The 23,284-nt window shown below is 41.6% G+C and overlaps 1 protein-coding gene and 1 long non-coding RNA gene across 6 annotated transcripts; both read left to right on the top strand.

The window, feature by feature from the left end:
• Positions 1-13,613: 13,613 nt before the first annotated feature.
• On the top strand, positions 13,614-14,604 carry LOC131225776 (uncharacterized). The gene is made up of 3 exons (XR_009161520.1): positions 13,614-13,989; positions 14,084-14,144; positions 14,286-14,604. It is a non-coding gene; the product is annotated as an uncharacterized LOC131225776 (long non-coding RNA).
• Positions 14,605-14,678: 74 nt separating this feature from the next.
• On the top strand, positions 14,679-18,860 carry LOC131225774 (protein POLLENLESS 3-LIKE 1-like). 5 transcript variants are annotated; one of them, XM_058221368.1, is made up of 4 exons: positions 14,679-15,550; positions 16,718-16,800; positions 18,167-18,587; positions 18,758-18,860. In XM_058221368.1, exons 1-4 carry the CDS (start codon positions 15,356-15,358, stop codon positions 18,797-18,799), a joined length of 741 nt encoding a protein of 246 aa, XP_058077351.1. In that variant the 5' UTR covers positions 14,679-15,355; the 3' UTR covers positions 18,800-18,860. The 5 variants fall into 5 exon arrangements, 3 of the variants coding, with proteins under 3 accessions (XP_058077351.1, XP_058077350.1, XP_058077352.1); XM_058221369.1 differs by lacking the exon at positions 18,758-18,860 and having other exon boundaries at positions 14,901-15,156; positions 15,379-15,550; positions 18,167-18,663; XM_058221367.1 differs by lacking the exon at positions 18,758-18,860 and having other exon boundaries at positions 14,899-15,550; positions 18,167-18,663.
• Positions 18,861-23,284: the final 4,424 nt, after the last annotated feature.

Raw genomic sequence — 23,284 nt, 5'->3', positions numbered from 1 at the left:
TCACGTCAATTGGAATCGATCAATAATCGGTCTCGATCGATAATCGAAATCGGCAATCAGCCATAACAATCGGAATCGACAATCGGTCACGATAATCGGCCTCGATCGATAATCGGTCAACCGGTCACGATAATCAGAATCGGCAATTGATCACGTCAATCAAAATCAATCGATAATCGGCCTCGATCAATAATCGGAATCAGCAATCGGCCACAACAATCAGAATCGGCAATCGGTCATGATAATCAGCCTCGATCGATAATCGGTCAATTGGCCACGACAATCAGAATCGACAATCGACCACGTCCATCGGAATCGATTGATAATCGGCCTCAATCGATAATCGGAATCGGCAATCAACCACAACAATCGGAATCGGCAATCGGTCATGATAATCGGCCTCGATCAATAATCGGTCAATCGGCCACGATAATTAGAATCGGCAATCGACCTCAATCGATAATCAGAAACGGAATCGATAATCGACCTCGATGAGAATGTGCCAAACAAGGCCTAAGGGAAGGTCACGAAGTGGACATTAAACCATCATTGCCCATCAATGTGGCCATTTAACCAACATTGCTCCCAAGGAGTGGCCCACATAGGGCCAAACATATAGTGGGCCCATGGCCACACACGCAAGGGCCTAACATATATCACATGGGGCCGCTCACATGAGCTCATATACTTTACATCGGGCCTCACTCATGGGTTCAATATACATCACAACAGGCCTCTAACATAGGCCTAATATACATCACATGGGTCTTATACAACACATCGGGCCTCATACACGTCGCAATGGGCCCCATCACGGTGGGTCACATACATCACAATGGGCCGCACTAATGGGCCTCATACACATTATGTGGGCTGCATCAATGGGTCGCACTAATGGGCCTCGTATACATCAAATGGGCTGCATCAATGGGCCGCAGTAATGGGCCTCTTGGATGGGATATAAATATATCAAGGTGGGCGTCACAGATGGGCCACAAAATACATACGAAGTGGGCCTGACGGATGGGCAAAAAAATACATCATGGTGGTGTCCTTGCTGGCAAAACAGGTGGATAGCTCAGGTAAAACACATATAAGGTGGGTCCACAATGGACGGACGGTTGGGATCTAATACATACATCGTGGGAGGGCCCACGCAGCACTATCTAAATCGTCAGTGATACATCACGGAGGGTCTTTTACATATGGACAGCGGGGTACAAAACATGCCACATGATGCGTCCCACACAACACACACACACATTAGCAGGGGGTCCAACTGTCCCCAATCAGATGGACGGCTAGGATGTAATGCACGTACATCAAGGTGGGTCCCATCCCACATGTACAGTACGTGTGGGGTGGGCCCCACACAATCTGAAAACAGATGGACGGTGTGTGTGAAACACATACATGATGTGGGTCCTGTACAGATGGACAGCACAGATAAAACACTTGCATCGTGGTTGGAACCCACTACACGTGGCAGGTGAGGTTGGAATACATACATCAGGGCCCAACAGATCAGCTGACGTCCATCAAGATGGACGGTCTTATATGACACGTACATCACGGTGGAGTATCCCTGCACCGTCCAAATATGGCCCAACAAATCAGCACCATCTAAGCATTGGACGGTGCTAATAAGGCACATACAACAAGGTGGATCTCACCGTCCAGGTGAATGGACGGTGAGATATAACATATCCATAAGGTATGCCCCACAGCTACTGGCAGCGTGGACGCAACACATACACATGGGGTCCACAGCTGCTGGCAGCGTGGACGCAACACATACACATGGGGTGCACAGCTGCTGGCAGCGTGGACAAGACATACATCACGGTGAGCTCCATCCACATGGAAGGACGGCTCAGATAAAACAATTACACTATGGCGGGCCCACCCTCAAATGGACGGACGGTTGGATGTACAGAGAGGTGGGTCCCACAAAACCTGCTGACGCTACAGCAGCAGCAGCTGCATGCTGCGCGGGGCCATAGATGAACGGTTTGGATATACATTACTTGGCCCCACGTCCACGTGGAACGGCTGGATAGTATGGATATAGCTCATACATCATGATGAGGTCTCCACAGCCCGTCCAATGGACGGCGCGGAATACAAACATACATCACGGTGGTGGCCCACGCAGCACCGTCTAGATGGACGGTGTGCACACCAGCACATGAATCAAGGGGGCCCACGTACCAGCGGATGGACGGCTGGGATAAACATACGTGTGTGGTTCCCACGTGGTGCGGCCCACCTAAGATATACATATATATAATATTATTTTTTTATTATTATTATTATTAGCTAGTTAGTACACCCCACGGTCAGTTCAGACTTCACTGTATAGACACGTCCAGCGTCCCTGGACGCTGGACGGTATGGATATGCATGTGTGTCCCACGTGTGGGGCCAAGGCTGGTGGGTCCCATGCAGACGTGGCCCACCTGATTTAGATAAATCTGACGTTTGTGTTTCCCAACATCATCGAGGCAGGGCCCACATGGCACCATCTAACACATCCATCAGGTGGGTCTCACACACCAAACTGCTGGATGGTGTGGATGCCATATATCATCAAGGGAGGTCATCAAAATAGGGAGAAGGAGGGAAAAGAGATAGAAAAAGAGGACGGATGGAGGAGGGACCTCGCCACTATAGGCCCCTCTAGACGATACAAACCGTACATCAAATGGGTCCCACCACAAGTGGGCCCTCAAGTCATCAAATCTAAGCAAAAGAAACTAGAAAATACCCATCGTTCGATCTTCTTGCTCCCTTGACTTCCTTTGCTCCTTAGCTTCGATTCCAACGGAAGATGATGAAGAATGAAGGGTTGAGATGGAAGATGAGAGGGTTAGGAAGTGGGCCACACACAAAATTCTCTCATGGAGATTTGTGAGAGTTTGGACGTGTGGTATTTTGGTGTTTTGGGTTGCTTGGAAAAGAAGGGAGAAATAAGAGAGAGAGGAGATGGGATGGAGTGATGGATGGGAGAGAGGGATGGGTGTGTAAGAACTTTGTTGACTTTTGAGAAAATTTGTGTAAGAAGGGTATGAGTTGTGTAAGGGTTTGTTGACTTATGGGATTGCTTAGGGATCAGTGTGAGGTGATGTGTACTTAACATGTACTTGACCCTTGATGGGATTGATTGATTGATTGAGGTGAGATGATGTAGAGATTCTCTTGGGTTTCGCAACGCGCGGCATTTTTCTCGAACTAAACGCGGGCCCACATCTCCTAGCGTAGGTATCGCATTGGCGCACGAGACGTGGCATTAGAACTGTGGCGACGGCGCGGTCGCTAGGGTACAAGTCTCGGGTCGCACCGACTTTGATATACGGGAAACGGCTAAGGATAGCGCGCAAATGCCGGTAACAGATTACGGGTCACCGGAATTCGACCGGGAGGATGCGGAAGCCTACGGAACGGTACGGTCTAGGATACGGGCCTTATAGGTCTGACTATACAAAACCTAGATGAAACGAGGTTGTCTAGACTGATTTTGTGGCGCAAGGTGCGGCCTTCCTCGTTGAGCAGACGAGCCCTGGCTATTTGAGCTTGGAGGTGAGAGGACAGTTCTGGCAAGCCCCTCGGATAGTCTACAAGCAAGAGCAGATGCTGTTAGAATAAATAACGAGCGAAAAAGACAAAGAAATCTACAAGTACTCGGTTCACTACCTTAGAGGCTGAACTAGGTAGGTACTCGGACTCAGAGGTGTCTGAGCTCGGATGCCAGAGCCTCCCACTCTCCCGAGACCCAAAACCATTTCCCCTTCCACTCTTTTTTGGAAGAAGGAAGTTTGGTATGAGGCACGGAGTGTATTGTGCCCGAGCTGAGAAGTAGTACCAATATGGCTTAGCTTTGTTGTGCTTTGCCTGGTACATTGCCAAGAACTCGTTTGACGAAAGCTCCTAGTTCTTCACCTGTCACCAGATGATATACGACGACACCAGGATACGCCATGTGTTTGGAACGAGTTAACCCAGAACGAGCTTCAACTGTGCCAACACCTCGTACACGAAGCGATGAAGCGAAAATTGGAGTCCAAACTGTAGGGTGCAATGGAAGATACCTACTTCCTCGTCGAAAGGGGATCCCTGTCCATCCGTGGCAGAAGGAGCCCTCATATGCACTGATTCTGGGATCTGGTGCTCAGCTCGGAGGCGAGCCATCTGAGACTCAATAAAGACCAAGCCCCACAAAGTTCCAACACTGGACCGGCCACCCAAGGGTCGGGCCAATGACCTCCTAGCAGGGTCACGGGATATCCTCGTGGTCCCCTTAGCCCAATCCTTGGACTTCGCCCTAGTACTCCTCTTGGGCGAGGGATAAAGTGGGATGGCCTCGAGAGGACCTTCTAAGCTCCGACCCATTCAGGACCTCATGGACTTCGTCTGAATTGTTCGACATTGCGAAAGAAAGGAAATAAACGGTAGAAGACTCACAGCATTGCCACAATTTGCTCCGATCTGCAGGCTATTTACTCCGGCGATAATTTCCCTTTCCAGTAAAGTATTAGATTGGATTTCTCTTTTTCGACAGCAGGTCTCGGTGAGAAAAGCAAGGGTAAAGAAAAATCTAGGGTAATCGGAGTGCAAAAAAAGTGGAATGAAAAAGGCATCGGGGTCTCTTATAGTATGAGTCAGCCACCCGCCATCATGACGGGCAGTTATAGCCAAAGCTGAAACTGCTCGGATCCAAGCCCCCTTGTGCACGTGGCGATCCGTGATATAAGCAACCAAACGTCATCCCTACCCGCGCACAGTCAACAATTAAAGCGTAACCATCTTGACGCATCGTTCTAAACCATGAGCCGCCAGCACTCAATGCGCCGACATCCCTTCGCATTTCGAGATACACGTGACACCCCCTGATTCAATCAGTCGAATCGCTTCGACAACTGCGGCCACGTGGCCAATGTACAATGGCCAGAGCGGGAGCAACAACCACGAATCTCAAAGATCATTATGGGGATGCTTCGTTTAGTCCAACCATTACAGGGAAATCAACGGCTCGTCTCCCCAGGCCCTGGTTTGTTTCTCCAAGCCTTGATTCGTTTTCCATTACTCTCTGAGTCTAAGCTCGGACTTAGAGAGTCGGGGGCTTCTGTTATGGGGAAATCTAGACCGATCCGAATCCAGTTGAGCCTTGACATCAGTGATCGTCCCTGGGCTAATGTGTATCCGACCCAAGGCTAATGTCCGACCTGAGGATTATTGCAGAGCAACAACAGCGACCACGGACTCGGAATAAGTCCTTGTGCATTCTATAAGACAGGTCGGACCTCGTATCTACGACATCACGACTGACCCGATTGAGATGATTCGGAACCTGGAAGAGTATCTATTCAACCAGTATACCTCCGAACAAATGATCACTTTTCCGAACCGAGCCTTGGCGGAAGTAGTGCCCATAGCACGATTAGCACGATCTCTGAATAACTGCCAACTACTACACACGCGTAGCCCTCGCATAATGGCTATGACCACGCCAAGATTATCGGACATGTCCTAAGCAATCCTCATGTATAAATACAGGACATTTCTACATGAATAGGTATGCAATATCTCGCACCCCCTACTCTACATTACTTAGACCCAGATTCCCTAGCTTGACTTTGGCATCGGAGGGTTCCCTGCTTGAGACAGGGTCTCCTTTGCTTTCCTTTCTACGCAGGACTAGGGTTAACTCCAAGTACTCAGAGTTCGGTGGAGGATGGTCCAGATTCTTACATCAATAGTTTCATATCCATACCTTCCTCGCCATTGGAAACATCAATATCTAAATAACCACGTTACTGAACTGGTTCGATCCAAGTTTGATTCGAGTTAGGATTCAATCGGAGTTGAGTCGAGCTCCAACAAGCTCGAACTCGGGTTGAAATTTTTTCGAGCTAAAAAATCAGCTTGACTTAGCTTGGACTCAGTTTTAAACCAATTCGAATCATGCTTTTTTGAGTTGAATCGAGCGAGCTAACTGAGCTACCTCGGTTTGTGTATAGCTCTAGGCCCCACAGCGCCCAACACATCTACACTACCACTGCGGGGGTGGTGTTGACAACACCTGATCCGCGTCCATCTTAAATTCGTGATCAGGAGCCTATATAGGAATGAGAAGAGAAGTAGAGAACTATCCATGTAAGGCTGTCAAAAACGCGGGGCTGACCTGCCAAGCTTTTGGGCTTAGCCGGACTGGACTTGGGCTTGCCCTATCTTTGGACTGGATGGAACTTTGGGCCTTCATAGACGACCGGTGGGGCACACCCAATGAATGACTGGGACCATTCGCAAAATGCGTTGTCAATCTGGGCTCGAGCTTAAGCACTTGAGCCTACCGGTTATGGCCCATCATTGGCCCAATGTTTAACTTTGCAGGCCAACATTTGGTAGACCATGGCTCGGACCAATTTTAAAGCCCAAGCGAACCCAACTAGTTCTGGGTCCAACTTACTTTAGTCTGGATAACTGGCTTGTGAACCTATCCTGATAAATAAGTGAGACTATCATGGGCCTAGCCATGCCACCCAGCTTAACTATGAGCACATATTCTATTGGGCTCAAAGGCCCACCCAGCTTAACTTGTAGCCCTTGGTTTGTTACAGGACACTGTACAATCCTCGACATGGATTGTCCGACCCAGTTTGCAGAAGTCCCATCATTGTCATTATCAGGGTTAATTGCAGCATTGCAAGAGTATTATTCATATCAAAATACAATTTGAACTTCAAGTAGTATTTAACAACTAAAAGTCCAAAGTAGACTGTAAAAGTGGACATAAGTGAATTCTGGCCTGACTTGTTAGGTCCTGAGTTGAGTCCTACCAGATGAGTTAAGCTGAATCATCCCTTATTTCCATTTTTAGTAGATGGAACGTGTTGACCTAGAAATCTGGTCGTCCTCTTTGCACCACTTGGGACCTGCAGGATAATACAAAGATGGTGACCTTGTCTGCTATAAGGGACCCTTCGATGCCAAAGTCAGATAGGCAAGCTAGGTCTAGTAAGATGTAAGATTTTGGGGGGTGGAATTGTGCATACCCTTTACCATTAGGGAGGCCCTTATTTATGGTTTTAGGAGAGGTGGTGGCATAGGGGGCGATCTCCTTGTTTAGTAGGAGCGTATTATAGAGGGATTTGGATACCAAACATATCATGAATATCTCCCAAGATCCTCGGCGGAGATCTCGGGGAGATTCGTGTTGCGGTCGTCTTCCGAGATCCTCAGCTGGGATGTAAGGTAGATACAGTTGGAACCGGGTTAGAACTAGTAGAGGCGCGCAGCAAGAGTTCGAGGTGGACAGTCGTTCCGCAGAGAGGTTGTGCCGACCTGACTCCTGGTCGACCCGCCTTTGGGATATGTAGCTGAGCAGTGGGGTCGAGATCTTTTCCTTAGTATGATATAAATGGGATATTGGAGATGACAATCCTCTTCATCTTATCGTATGACAAAGGTCGTACTTCGGGCCTCGTTTCCAAGAGATGTTCTGAGCACCAGCTAGGAAACATATGGGTCCACGGAAGGGCTCGACATCAGTCGTAGACAGAGAGAGTTTTTCTACCGATGGTTGTCCCCAGGGTCGTTCCGTGAAATGTAACAGAGTGTCATTCTTTGACCATTAAGGAGCTCCTCGATTATGACTAGTGTTGGTCGACCTCCTTGTACTGTGCATGTATGTCCGAGCTAGTTTTTCCTTAGTGTCTAATCTATTTTTACCCACAACAAAACCCATGGTTCGATGATGTTAAAATTGTGACACCAAAATCACTTTGGATTTATTCACTTTCTTGAGATCATATGGCCTATGTTCAGACGAGTATTTTGACATTTTACTCATGAATGAGACTTTTAGGGTAAATTATGTTAAGGCTAAGAGAGAGTTACAAATTTTGTGGAGATGGGTTTTGTAGCCGAGAGATGGTGCTCCGATGTGGAGAAGATCTTCGATACCATGTCATGTACGACCGAGCAGTGAGTCCAGTTGACAGTATTTCTTCTCCAGGACGTAGCCGTAGCCTTGTCAAAGTTGGAGCGTGCAGTCGAGCTTTTGGAGTTTTCGTTATTTGCATTATCTTGTATTTCCTTTCAGACGCATTGTACTTAAAAGTTTTTTATCATAGTGGATTTTGTGATGGTGTTCTTGTGGTTATTATTCGTGGGTTATGCTTGTGGTTATGTTCACTACGAATCAGACTGATGATTAGAAATCCTTCTTGTAGGATCCCAGGATCGGAACCTGGTAAATGGGTGTCGGGAGCCAAGAATGGGGTTCTGCGGAGGCTGTTGGCGCCGGATTCGGCGATCGGGAATTTTGTGAGCTCGGTTTCCGAGTTCGGGCGTGACAGGTTTCTTCGTGCACAAGAGGGTTTTGAGAAGGAAGTTTTTTTATCTTGAAGACTTGATTCAAGACTCCAATGTTTTTCAATATGTGTTCCAAGGTTTTCTTCTCAAGGTATCTAAGGTTAGAAGATCTATTATTAGCATTGCAATGATGGATGGTTTGTTTTTTAAAGCTTGGAATCAATGAGTTTTTGTTGTATTCTTAAAAAAGGAACTTCATTTGTTGTTACTTTGTAATATCTCCTTGCTATAGTGAATTTTCTTTGTAGAATTGTCCAAGGATGTAACTCAAGTAGTGAACCACGTATATCATGTATTTTTGTGTAGCTGTCATTTTGGGTTTTTATCAACTATCTTCTTTCTATTGATTGCACATGATCATCGCATATTCCGTGTGCCATTGAAATCAAATGGGCATTTGATTTTGGTGGCATGTTGCTTGGGCAATGGTTATAGTCACATTAAGTGGTCTGCAGTAGTTTTAATCACTTCTTGTAGAGATGTACACAAGTTAAGTTAGCTCGGTTAGCTCGCTCGACTCAACTTCAACTTGCCTCGGCTCGAAATTGGATTCAGATCGAGTCGAGCTAGTTTTTGGAGCTCGAAAGAATTTAGAGCCGAGTTCGAGCTTGCCCAAGCTCGACTCGATTCGGCTTGAACCTCAACTTGAATCGAATCGGATTGAATCGGCTCGGTGACTCGGTTATTTTTATCTTAATGTTGCTCGCTATGTGTTTGATGAAATGACTCAACATATCAGCATTGTTTCGGGTGCGTACATTCGCTGCATAATCGGCTGGTAGCAAGGAAAGAATGGATACGAAACAAATCACTATTAAAAACCAAAAAAAAAAAAACTTTACACTATAAGACTACCTTCGTATCTTAATTTTTATGCTACTCGTTGAGTGTTTGACGAAATACCTATAAACTGTTGTTTCTATTTTGTATTCTATGAGAGATTGAAAATGCATTTTATGTGTTTGAGAAAATATCGCAGGCTCGAACTTGGCTTGAAGTGGCCCAAGCTGCTGATTGAACCGAGCCGAGCCAAGTTCGAGCTGGGGTTAGCTGCTGGTCGAGCTGAGCTAAGCTGTGCCAAGCTCGACTCGGTTCAACACGTGTGAAACTCTAATTTCATGTGATCTAGATCATTTTTCCCATTGCATGATGGATGAAGCAGGCCTCAATTGAGAAAAAATAAAAAATAAAATCTAATATTACTTGTTAGGATATTCCAATATTGTACAAATTGTTTGGATGGGGGTTTATTAACTGGGATCTATAATGTACCTATGTTTTTAATTACCTAACACCATCACTTTACTGTCCACTACATATTCTCTGTCGAACAAGTTGCTTGGGTTGAATCATTCTTACTCATGCCATATCGCCCAAACATGCAACGACTCATCCAAGGCAACTCGAGTCAGTTATTATATCTCCTCTTAAGATCAAATTACAGACATCATCATGAAGGGACTATCTTCGTCACAGTTTCAAAACTTGAAAATCAAGTCCGTGAGGACTCCATCAGTTTGTGGGAGAATATTAGACAATTTTCTATACAAGATCCATCTAACTCTTCTACAATTTATAGCACAAGCAAATATTTCCATTCATAAAAACCTGAATAATGTACAACAAAAAAATATATTAAAGATCATCTCTATAATTCTATCTATTTGGAACACAACAAACTAAAAAATACACTAGAGAATCTCCAATTAAAAAACTAAGTATTCTTTACCACCATGATTTTAGGACACCATGACCCATGATTCTAGGACTTATGGTATCAGCCCTATTTGGGTGCAACTGGGTCTAAGTTGACTCTGGCAAATTATCTCTTACTCATCAAATTCTACAACTTTTACATGCATGCTAACAACCTATACTTATGGTTGACTAACCACGACTTGCACATGCATTATAAAGGATATAAGTTTCTTTCTTCAAGTATCTTTTTCCCATGTCCACACACCTCCACATTTGGACATTTGACCCATGTATTAGATAGCCCTACCATGTAAATCACGTGGATCATAAACTCAGATGGTACAAATCAAAGTTAGACCCGTCATTGTGTAATGATGCTGTACAGTTCTCTCATCTAATATACACATTTTAAGTACACACACAAAAAAAAAAAACCAGTCTACTTGCTAGAAAGATTGACCATTTAAAAACTAAATTGTTAATCATCCACATTCTCCTTAGACCAGACTAAGTTTCAGGCTAGGTCATTCACTAGGCTCTTAATGGCCTGGTTTGGCTCGTCGCGCTAGCTTTCAGGCCTGACCTACCTCGGTCTAGGCCTTGGTTGGAAACTAGGCCTGAGGGGCCAGCTGTGGTCATAATTTAAGCCTGTTTAGTAAAGGGGCTTGGCTCGGGCTTCATTTATGAGTCTCATTTAGGATCTCAAGGGCATTTTTTGTTGATCATGCACCATTGGTCGCACTTAATGAACAGCCCAGATCTTGCACAAAAGTGGGTGGCCGGACACGTTTTTCTTATTTGCTTAAATAAGAAAAACAAGAAAAAGAGAAAAAAGAAAAAAAGCTAGCGGTGCCGTGGCCACCTGATTGAGAAAGTGATGGAGCTTGCATGAGTCTGGGGTGGTCCAAAATGACTCAGCATCTTTCTTCCATGGGTTGAACCCATGTGACCAATTTGCACCATGGTTACGAATCTCAATTTCATGGTTTCGGAATTTCTCTAGAGATTTTCAAATTTTGGGGTTTTTCTCAGGATGTTATTACAAAAAACTTTCTAAAAATTAAAATTTAAAAATAATAAGTCTGAAATTTAAATACATAATTATATACTGAGTTAGTTAAAATTTTAAAGGATTTTTCTGCAAATATCAGGATAATTTTATATTAAAATTGGGAAAAATTAAAAACTGCTAATAATATTTTGAAAATCTTGAGCTAATTTTTTGCAAAATTTTGGAGATATTTACCACACCGATTTGCACCAAGTGAGCAACTCTCTCTCTCTCTCTCTCTCTCTCTCTCTCTCTCTAGCGAAATCTATTAGGTTAGTAGACCCTTTCACCATTACCTGTGGTACAAAATAGCATAGTGACCTGCCTTTGGGGGTGGTTTCAAACTCTAAAAGCCTGATTCAACAGCTTTAGCTTGTTGATCTTGTTGCGGTTGAAAATATTGGGGATTCACCTAAATATGTGATTTCATTTTGAATCATAACTTGAATGACAAAAGTTAGAGAGAGAGAGAGATTTCTGGCATAACATTTGCCCCACACTACACCAAAATTGCCAAACCGGTACAGTCGGCATTTTGGCTCAGAAATGGCTTTAAGCCGTTTCTGATTTGAAACGGTAGTGAACCATACTCGGATAGTGGCTATTCTACATTGTTACTTTCACTTTTTTGTTGGTGTGTCCCGATTGATTGTCGTATATTCTTATTTCTTATTAATATAGTTTATTGTATTATTTTGAAACAGATGGACGGAATGGATTCTATTAGAACTCTCTAAGTGGACCCCACATGGCCCGAGAGTCATGTTTATGTAACTGTATTGCAGACTACTGGATTATTTTCATCCCCGAAATGCCCTAATCCCTTCAAAACGCCCAAAATGCCTCCCTCTCCCTCTCCCGATCTCCCTTTCCCAATCTCAACCCTCAGCGATGTTCATGTTTTACAGACATTCATACCCACCAGTTTCAAAACTTTCCCTTGCATTTGCAATCTGTGCATCCAAACGCTTTAAAAAAAATGTAGGGTTCCTGATGCCGATCTCTCTCCGATCCTTCAATCGGCCTTACCCAGTATTTGTTGTAGTAGATATAGGATCTATAATTAGGGATGCAATCTGCTATAAACTCTTGTAATTCACTTCATCTACACTCCAAACATCGGAGACGGGATTTTTGAGATCTCGTTTTCTTCTTTCTTGGACATGGATTGGTTTCAACAGAAGAAGAAATCATCGGTCGGAGAAGGTCAGTGGAAATCGCTCTTATGATGATTTTTTCACTTTTGGATTTTCGTGTTTTGATGAGGCTGTATGTTGAATTCTAGGGGTTGTAGGTTTTAATTTTGTTTTCTTGTTAAAGATTGTTCGATTCTACTAGTAGTGTTTGGAAACTAACCTCTGCTTGATTTGATTCCATTTGGGAAAAATTCTGTCTGTGTCAAGGTCTTGTGTTTCTGCAAGTTCTAGAGTTTCTGGTGAGATTTATGTGCTGTGTTTTACTGTTTTGGAGTCCTTGGAGCTAATATGTGGGGGCCGACTGTGGATGGGTGGTGGGCTGGGAATGCCTTTCATGGAACAATCTCTGCCGCCTGATTGGTGGACTTGGTACGATTGGATGGATTTCGGTTGTCTTCTTTTTCAGCATCACCTGTCCAGAGTGGGGCTGACCACAGGAAGGACCTGGGTAGCTAGAAGTGGTCTACATGCTGTCTCAGACTCTGAATGGGACCACTTCCAGCAAATGGGACTGTTCATGTGGTGGCCCCAAATGGATGTCGGTTGTCTTCTTTTTCAGCATCATCAATAGATCTTATGCTTTTCAAGTGAGTTTGATATTTCTCTGTTTTCTGAGACTCTAGCCAAACATAAGTAAATATTTCCCTGTAGCTTCGGCCTGACTTTTGGGCCTCTAGGCTCTAGCCAGACATAAGAGGTGCATTCTCCTGTGATTTTGAGTCATGGATCGATTGGTTTGATTTTGGGCCTGTAGCCAAATACTAAGGAATTCATCATGCAATGGATGGACTAGATTTCACAGACACATCAATGTGGGGCCTACACAACCTGGGAGCGGAGACTACCATAATGAGAGACACGTTTCAAATTTAATTAGAGAGGCTTTAGAAGTCCCAAACATGAACGATCTTGCACATCCACCCTTGGTGAAGCAATTTCTGTTTTATTGTTTTTGTTGAATCCCTTGGAAATAAAAGCAGTGATTCTATTTGCTATTGTTTCTTAATTTAGTGCGGATAAAATCTTTGGTGATGCCAACCAAAGACATAATGAAAGTTCATGGCATTAAATATGCTTGACATGAGTTTTTTCCTAAGGGTACTCATCTTCCTCTTGGTCGATGATATCCTGGCTTTTTGTCATTTCATTCCTATAATTTATTTTTGTATTTTATATTTCTAAGAAGTGTGATATATATATATATATATATATATATATATATATATATATATATATATATATATATATATATATATATTCCATGGGGTTATTTATATATATATATATCATGTAGATAGTTAGTCTTTGTTTTGACATTGATTGAAATGCTGTCAAAAATCATATTGCTCTGTTATTCTTGCTTGGTTGTTGCAATAACTAGTATTTGGTTCTTAAAACTTATCGTTTTTCATGTTTTAAATGCACTCAGGGTGGATCCACAAAATATCATTTAAGCTCAAGATGGCTACAAGTATTTAAAAGTGATCAAGATTTATTATTTATTTTGTCGATTGATAGAAAGGAAAAATATATATTTGTTAGCTGTATTCCCATCTCTCTAAGCTGTTGGAGTAACTTCTTGTAGCCATCGCAGGTCCCAGTTCTTGCTGGAAGGACCTCAACTTTCTTGTCTTTGTCTGGATTGCATTCCTTGCACTACAGATTGCCAAGGTGAGCTCTCTACTATGCCTCATTTTCATGTTAGCTTATACAATGGTAGAAGAGTGATCGTTGCTTTTGAATGTGTTGACACATTGCTGGATAGCGGCCTTGATCAAGTGAACCCTCATCTTTCATTGTTCCGTACCTTAAATCCGGTTTGGATGGTGAGTACTCAAATATGCTGCTGTGTATACTTCCACCTCTCAAAAAAAAAAAAAAAAACCTTTTATTCTTCCCATGATTGGCATGGGAGTTGCTTATCTACTATTCCCATGTTTAATTAACACAATGCTATTGTTTGTCAGATGTTGTCTTAAAGCTTATCATCCTGAATGGGTGGGCAAGGATTCCACATTCTTGGAGACGGGCGATCATGGACTTGTAGTAAGCCTCTTCCTACTCCATATGCTTGCTTTCTTTGGATGGATTCATTTTAAGTTTGATTTTGTACATACCTGGCACTCATTTTCTTTCACTTGCCTCCTAAAACCCATATTGTTTTCACCTCTCTTTTTCTAGCTTATTCGAACACGGGCCTTTTGAGGGTATATAATCTCTGTTTGTTCAATAGATTCAAATACTTTCAATTTCGATTGTATATTTACATACTCGATTTTCTTATTAATACTCAAACTAATAATAGTACAAATTGGTGCCATCACGCACTATCATCAATCAATCCAGATTGTAAATGTCCAAAGAAACTGCAATGATCAGACAATCGTAACCATCCAATAACAGAAAGTCGTATCTGGTGGCTTACGCTTTTTTTTTTTTCCAAAAAATGAGGAACGTTGCATGTGAACTTTCACATCCACCACTTTACCTAATCCACTAAGGTGACCTATGATGGTGATGTTGTTATTGAGGGGGTTGCATATTCTTCTCCCAATAACATGTGAAGGCTAAGGTCCTTTTGAATAAACGAAATCCTTCGCTAACAAACAGAGCTTCTTCTCCGCTTTCACTTAAGATTTTGGTACTGTTTTTTATTTGTTTGTTTTTGAGCGCATATTCTTCATGTGTAGACTTCTGTAGCTGACTGTTTGATTTCATCAATGCAGAGACGATATCAAAGTTCAGCTCAGGACTGTTTCTTCTTGTACAAGTTATTCTGCTGTTGGATTTTGTACATGGATGGAATGAAAATTGGGTTAGCAAATATGAACAGTTCTGGTTGGTTGAGCTATCTTTTTACTCTCTTTTATTTTTATTTTTATTTTCCTCTCTTAATGCTCTAGCTGCATGGCCTTCGGACTTTTTTTTTTCCACATCCTTGATATAGTTCTCTTGTTTCAATTTGTGGATCAGCATGTGTATACTTCTTTCTTTCATGTAAATTTCCTGATGAGTAAGACTTTCTTAAAAATTTCTAATGTTTTTTTATGCTGCATCTAGGTACATGGCATTGTTTGTTGTCTCGCTTGTTTGTTATGTAGAAACATTTTCCTTCTCGGGGCTGCTCTTCCACTGGTTTACACTCTCAGGACATGATTGTGGTCTTAACACCTTTATTGTTATGACTTTGATTCTGGTTTTCATTTTTGCCATTGTGGCGCTGCATCCAGCTGTAAGTTGTTTCCTGTTTTATCTAAATCATAAGGAACATTCTTTTTACCTATTAGAAAGGCATGCACTAGCATTTAGGGTCTCACGCAAACTAGTTTGGGAGTCGTATGGATGAAAATGCATGACAAAACAGTGTGTATGCAGTTTGAATTTATCTTCAATCATTTGCTCAAGGCCCGAATATTCGTAAGTAAAATGTGATGGATAGCCATATTTACATGATTTTGCTTTCGAGTGTAATTGGTGTGTTCAAGCTTCTTAATGTGTAGACTATTTATACGTGCATCATCTTCATCTGAAATTGTTTCATTTACGTTTATTGAGCTGTTGGTTGTTTATTTGTGTGATGGGATTGGATGAAATTGAGTAGAGTTGGTTTAAAAGAACAAATACTAATCTAGTTTTTTAGCAGTCCAAAGAGGAATGTGAGTATCTAATTGAACTTGCCAAGCCTCACATGGCGAGGTCGATAGTCGTTGATAGCACAACTGGTCGGAGTAAAGACAGAACTGCTTCTGGTGAAGTCATTCTTTAATGAATTTTTGGCTGGTTGGATGACTTGATCAAAGCATTAGAGAAGTTCAGATGTGTCATTTAGGGCAGTTCAGATTCTTTGGGATCAAAGTCTTTGCATATTGTATCTACACCGTATCATTTGAATGGTAGTCCTTCAATTATAAAAAAGAAAAGGCAATAGAAAGTTATTCTACATTCTTAAAGATAGCTGCTGATCTATGAATTACTTTTTGGGTTTGATATTCGTAAGAACCTCAATGTGTTCCGAGTGTGATTCAATTGGAGTTCTTCCTACAAAATAGCTTACAACAGAGCATCTTACTGAAGTGAACCAAGTATAACACCAATGCTGGTCATTTTTTAGTTGTATATCTAGTGTTGTTGTATTCCTCTTCTCAACTATTATGTTGAGGCCACAATTTGAATGGTTGGGTTGTTCTATTGAGGAGGTTCCTGGGTCACAGTTCATCCACGTTGGGGCCCAACATACCAATGGTCAGGATTATTGAACAATGGATGAGGATCAAGTAATTCCTAGTAATATAAATATGTTCACATGCTGTCCCAAAATGCAAACTGTTATAAAATAGTGTTTCTGTTACCATTGTTATGTAGTAGGGAAAAATTGCTAATATTTGTTTTGTGGGTTCAGGTTGGTCTATTGAAGAGTAAGTTTGGGTTTGATGATGCTTTCAACTACAAGGAAGAACATGACTTGGCTGTAGCTTTAAAAAGGTAAGTATTCGTGTTAGCATATGAGAATCTCAAACACCATTGATTTAATTATCTTCAAAACATCGTTGTTTATTTATCCACGAGCCCTTACACATAGCTAAACAAACACACCGTCCACATCAGCTGGGTCACACAATGTAAATAATGTGGCCTCATAATCAAGTTGGCCCACTCAATAGGCAAGCCACACATGTTGAAGTTGCTTTAGAAAGAATTACCAAAATTTCACATTCTACATGTGCGATGTCCACTTGTTGATTGGACAACTTGATTATTTCGATAGGTCATCTACGCAGACCTTTGCACGTGAATGTGGGCTTAGCAAAGCTCTGCACTGTGGTTGGCAATTTCAATTTTCAAAACAAAGAAAATGGTATATGGGTGTCTTGTTTCCTAGTTTATACAAATGTTTGGAATTTATTGTCAGGCATTTTCCTGAGGGCGTGGGCGGCAAAATGCTTGATGCAGTACTAGCGAACATGAAGTACCATGGTCGCATTGCAGTGTGCGGTATGTTCTCTCAATACAACCTCGAGAAACCTGATGGTGTGCACAACTTGATGTATCTCATCAAGATGTGCATCCGAACTTGTGCTTGATTGGGGAGAATCCAGCTCAGCTGCATTGTCCAGGATAATTTCGATGACCATTGATCTAGGACAGGGGACCCACCATACACATGGTCAGCATGTTTCTGATGACCATTGATCTCATGGGCCACCATGTGGCTGGGTCAGAAGCCAAAAGGTGGGAATGGCCATTGCATAGATCACATAGTAGTGTTTGTACAGCCTAGGGTCGAGAATCCTATAATTCCTCATTGCTAGTGTATGTCATGTAATATTACTATTGCTGATATTTGGAAAAAAAAAAAACCACTGGACATTTAAGGTATCCTGCTCAGTTCAAATATAGCAACTTCTAAACTCAACCATAGAGAACATCAACCATAGAAACCACATCTTCTTTCTTCTTTTTCTTTTGCTTTTTCTTTTTCTATTTGACTCAGCAATGACAAAGGAAGCACCCACATTTCAGTAATCTAAACTGTTCATCTGTTGAGCCCACCATGGGATGGGCCTTGATCCACCATCTCCCCTATCAGATGATTGTGACCATTCATGGTTTGCAAGTGTAACTTCATGGAATGGACTTTTCAAGCCCAGTTCACTTTGTTTCTTGTGATCAGATGGGGGAGATTTTCTGCATTTCTCCCACTCACTGTACAGTTGTGGGGCTGAGCAAATTGCTCTGTCAATTTCAGATTATTTACCATTTAAGAAACTGAACTTTCACTATCATCTAATTGAATTAATAGATAATGGATGTAAGAATGCTAATGATGGTAAGTATCTCGTGCACATAGGAAAGCTCTATGCATAGAACCAGATAAAAACAAGCAATGCAATCTGGCCATTTGCTTGATGCAGACAGGAAGAATTTCAGAAGCAAAATCTCTCCTTGAAAGGATCCAACCTTCATCTTCGGACTCAGACAAGCATGGCCCGGATTCGTATATGAAATCCTTTAAACATGCATGTGAAATGCTAGCAGGTCTTAAGTGTCAATTGATGAATGGAGCGATAGGAACAAAAATCCAGAGATCTTCTGCTTCCTCTATTACGGGAATCTTGAATTCCCCAGGTTCTGGTGAGGCAAAGAAGAACTGTGGATTGCAAGTCCAGAAGGAGCTGACGGAAGCAGAAATGCATGATAGGGCTGTGGATATATGCAAATGGGTGACGTCCAGTCATTCAGTTGGGCCCCACAAGGGCGAAAAATCAATGGTAGGATCGAGTCATCTGAATGCAGAGTCAAATTTCAGTTGGGAATGAATGGTCTGTTTAAGCGTGTTTTTTTTTTTTTTTTTTTTTTTTTAAAGGCTGTGTAAGAAATTCTTCTTTCTTTGCTCATAATAATTTGCTTGTTCCAATAATGGGTGTGGTCCATTCATCAGGTGTGCCCCCAGCATGTTCTGTTTGATGATGTTGCTCCCTGATGCATGGACAGGGCAGTCCTATTTCAAAGAATGTGGAAACAGCTTCAAAATTCAAATGAGAGTAATTCTGTATTCTTTCTTTGTTCATAAAATTCAATCAAAAATTACTTGGTTGTATGCCTAGATCCAATAACGGGGCTGGTCCATTCATCAGGTGGACCACGCTTGGATGTTTTTGCCACCTGATGAGCAGAGCTGGTCCTGTTTCTCAATGAAGGTGGAAAACAGCTTCAGTTTCTGTTTGTATTAGTAATGTGGCTGAGCCTGTGGAGCTGGTCCTGTTTCAATGAAGGTGGAAACAGCTTCAGTTTCTGTTTGTATTACTAATGGGTTTAAAACTGTTGGCAACATTAATTAGGGTTTAAAATCGTTTTTTAAATTTCGTTCCTGAAATCCGACCATTGGAACTAGAACGGTTTAAAACCGTTCCTAAAATTCCATTTCTAAAAACTGGACGGTACCCAAAACGGTTCTGAACCGTTCCTGATTTTCTGCAACGCCTCCTTTACCAGCGGTAGTAAACCGTTCCTGAAGAATTTAGGAACGGTTTAAAACCGTTCCTAAATGACGATTTTGGTGTAGTGCCAACCTAGGTGTTGCAATCTTCTGAACATAATCTATGTTTATGCATACATTAAATAGCATTAATAAAACATGTGATGATAGTTTATTGGAGAGAAAGCCATGTTCAACATATGATAAATATTTAAAAGTATGATTGATGATGATCATAGTGGATTTGAATGATTGAGATGATGTTAATCCGTTCTTGAACTTTCTTTTATAATCTTTGCTTGATATTAAAGTAATTTGCAAAAATTAAATTGCTATGTGATTCTACTCGAACTTCCTAATACGATATTGTTTCAATGCGGGCTCAGGGAACTTCTAGCCCTATCGACTAATCATCATTAAGTAACACATCATTACTCACGAAGTGACTACAATGACATGTCCTAGCTCTATTTCGATGTCATTCAACTACATTGTGAATCGTTATGTATTCCATTGCAGAGAGGAAAAAGAAATGAAGAGATCTATATAGATCCTAATAGATATGTATGAATTCATTCATATAGTTATTTCTAATGTGTAGTACATGTGTATCAACTTTCATTGTTGATTTGAACTATGATAAGGCAAAATAGTCACAATTTTTTAGTTAGGTTTTTGTAATGCATTGTACTTACAAGGTGTAACACAGTAAGACAAAATAAGGTATAGCTCTAAAACTAGTTGAATTGACTTGGGTTTGATTAAGCTGAGCCAACTCGGTTGAATTTCTAGTCAAGTCCCTTACCAAGATTCTATTTAGCTGATTTGAGGGGAAAAATAGTATGCCCAGCGATTATTTCCACAACACACGGCAATTATTACATCGATTTAGTTTCGTAATGTTACACATTACTTTTCTTGAATTTATAAACATTGTTACATTCATATGTTAATTCATTAATTGAGTCTCGATCCACCGGCTCTTAGGAGTTCTCCTGAGAACTTTTTGAGAACTCATCACAAGTGATGTGAGCCCAAAATCTGAATGGTCCACGTGATGCGCAACACCACATCAAACCCCTGGGGCCTAACGTCTACAATGACATCAAACTTTGGTGGGCCATGAAAAAATAAAATAGTTTCCTCCCTTGATTTGCATCCATCTTTGCTATGGCCCACCCAAGTTTTGGATCAAGGTGAAAATTGGTATATGGGAGTTTTATAAGGTGCCGTATCATATGAGCTGTTCAGATTTTCAACCCATGACATGTGTGCAAAGGTGTGCAGGTGAGCATGTGTGTGTGTGTGTGTGCGCGCGCGCGTGTGTGGGAATGGTTCTATGTGGTCGACCTCATTGGAACTTCCTATAAGGTCGAGCTGTGTGGGCCCTACCATGTGTGTCGAACATCAACACCATGCATTTGATGGGTTCCCTTTAAATTATGGAATATTCCAAAAATCAGCCGTATAAGGAACTCAGGTGGGACATATCATTTAAAATCATGTGAAGAGTTGGTGGAGCCCACCTAAAATTTCGATGCATCTGAAACTTGGTTTAACCCCTCATCCAAGTGGGACACACATAATGGATGGGCTAGATTTGTGAACCACATCTCAGTGGACCCAACAAATGATTATGAATGTTTTATTGGAGGGTAATCCCTCCCCAGCTTTTGTATGTGGTGTGGTCCACACAAGTCATGGATTGACTTGATTTTTAAGCCCGAGTCCTACCATGGAATGTTGCATCTGACTGATGGGGTAGATGTTCGACACATACCATAGCGGGGTCCACATAGCTCGACCTCATGGGAAGTTCCAGTGAGGTCGACCCCATAGCCATTTCCCATATATATATATATATATATATATATATATATATATTCAATAGTTGTATATAATTTTGTAAAAACTTTATACACAAAGGGTCCTTTTGGTTATACCAAGCATTATAAAATTTTGTGATATGTCATGGATAATAATCTAATTTGGTGTAAAACATCCTGAAATTTCAGGATATTTGATGCACCAAAAAAATAAAAATAATAATACCCAAATTACAAACAACCTATTAGCTCACCGTGTTCAACTTATTTGAGCCCTCAAGTTAACCCCACTAAAATGTAATATGGTTAGATTAAGATAATAAGATAGCAATAATATGGAAGAGCTACTTCTTTTACAGATAATGCAATGAAGGGTGTGGATTACTTAAAAGATGTTAATCATGGAAAGGATGGTGCGCAGTACACTAACCTCTTATTCAATCAATTTCGATAGGTATCTGGCAAACATTCGGTGGCAAGAGATGTAACAGGGCTGATGGGGTTGTGTAGTGGGTTGCTTTTCCTTTTTTGTTATGAGAATCCATCTTGGGATAAGCCAAACGCCCCGCATGCCTATACCTGTCATGATATATTAGAAGGACACGGCACTTCATCCAGAAATGCCTGCTTTTTTTACTGTGGTCCCATGCATGTACATGGCTTTTTCGCTGTGGCTCGGCTTTGATGGATCCCTGATGTGGGGCCTCCGTGATGTATGTGCCTTACATCCACACAGTTCATCTTTTTTGGAAGCTTATTTTAAGGTAGGTTTCAAAAATGAGAAAGATCCAAATTTTAAGTGGACCACACTGCAGGAAGCAGTGGTAATTGAATATCCATCATTAAAAGATTATTAGGTACTACCGGAATGTTTATTTGCCATCCAACCTGTTGATAAGGACACAAAGAAGTGGATAAAGGTACCACATAAATATCGGAAACGGACTGGCTACTCCCCCTGACACCAGCCCCGGAGCTGGTGGTCGGTGCTCTGTGGGCCCACCATGATGTATGTGTTTCATCCATTCCGTCCATCTATTTTTCTAGATCAATTTATGCTAATAAAAAAATGAGGTATATACCAGTCTCAAGTGGAACACATTACAGGAAACTGTGTTGAATGAACTTCGACCGTTAAGAACTTTTTGGGAGCCATAAAAGTATTGGATCAAGTTGATCTTTGTTTTCTCCCTTAATCTGGGTCTTTATGACCTAATAAACGGATTGGATGTCAAATAAACAGTACAGAGGGCCTTAGGAGGATTTAAATGATGGATATGCAATCACTATTGTTTTCTTGTGGTGTGATCCACTTGAGATTTATATCCCTCTAATTTTTGAGATAAAAACATAAAATGATATTTTAAAATGGATGAACTGAATGGATGAAACATATACATCATGATGGGGCCCACAGAGCACCGACCACCAGCTCCGTGGCTGGTGTCAGGGGGAGTAGCCAATCCGTTTCCATAAATATCAGCTTCATTCAGGAGACGGATTGGCTACTTCCCCCTGACACCAGCCACGTGGCTGATGGTCGGTGCTCTGTGGGCCCCACCATGATGTACGTGTTTCATCCATTCCGTTCATCTATTTTTAGAGATCATTTTATGTCTTGATACAAAAACTTATAAGGATATAAGTCTTAGGTGGGCCACACCACTGGAGAAAAATAATGAATGGATATTTGCCATTAAAATCCTCCTAAGGCACACTGTACGGTTTATTTGACATCCAATATGTTGATTTGGTCGTAAAGACCCAGATGAAGGGAAAAAATAAATTTCAGCTTAATCAAAAACTTTTATGGCCCCCAAAACGTTTTTAATGGTCAAAATTCATTCAACACTGTTTCCTGTAATGTGGTTTACTTGAGATTGAAATATACTTCATTTCTTTTCTCATGTCATAAAATGATATATAAAAATAGATGGACAGCATGGATGACACACATACATCATGGTGGGCCCCACAGACCACCGACCACCAGCCAATGGCTGGTGTCAGGGGGAGTAGCCAATCCGTTCCCCTTGATTCAAAACTTTTTTCGCCGACAAGACGTTTTTAATTGTCAATTACCACTGTTGTATATGGTGTGGTCCACCTGAGATTTGGATCGGCTTCTATTTTCTGAGATCATACAATAAAATGATATTTTAAA

The sequence above is a fragment of the Magnolia sinica genome, chromosome 14 (genome assembly GCF_029962835.1).
Source record: "Magnolia sinica isolate HGM2019 chromosome 14, MsV1, whole genome shotgun sequence".
Taxonomy (NCBI): Eukaryota; Viridiplantae; Streptophyta; class Magnoliopsida; order Magnoliales; family Magnoliaceae; genus Magnolia; species Magnolia sinica.
The sequence above is the reverse complement of the archived record's forward strand: the minus strand, read 5'-3'. Positions and strand labels throughout refer to the sequence as shown.

What these genes read in the sequence shown, in the direction of transcription:
- LOC131225774 (XM_058221367.1), top strand. Translation starts at nt 15,356, where the DNA reads ATGTTTTTTTATGCTGCATCTAGGTACATGGCATTGTTTGTTGTCTCG. An exon ending in TTGTGGCGCTGCATCCAGCT is followed by an intron (nt 15,551 to 16,717) that starts GTAAGTTGTTTC and finishes TTGTGGGTTCAG; the next exon opens with GTTGGTCTATTGAAGAGTAA. An exon ending in TTGGCTGTAGCTTTAAAAAG is followed by an intron (nt 16,801 to 18,166) that starts GTAAGTATTCGT and finishes TCGTGCACATAG; the next exon opens with GAAAGCTCTATGCATAGAAC.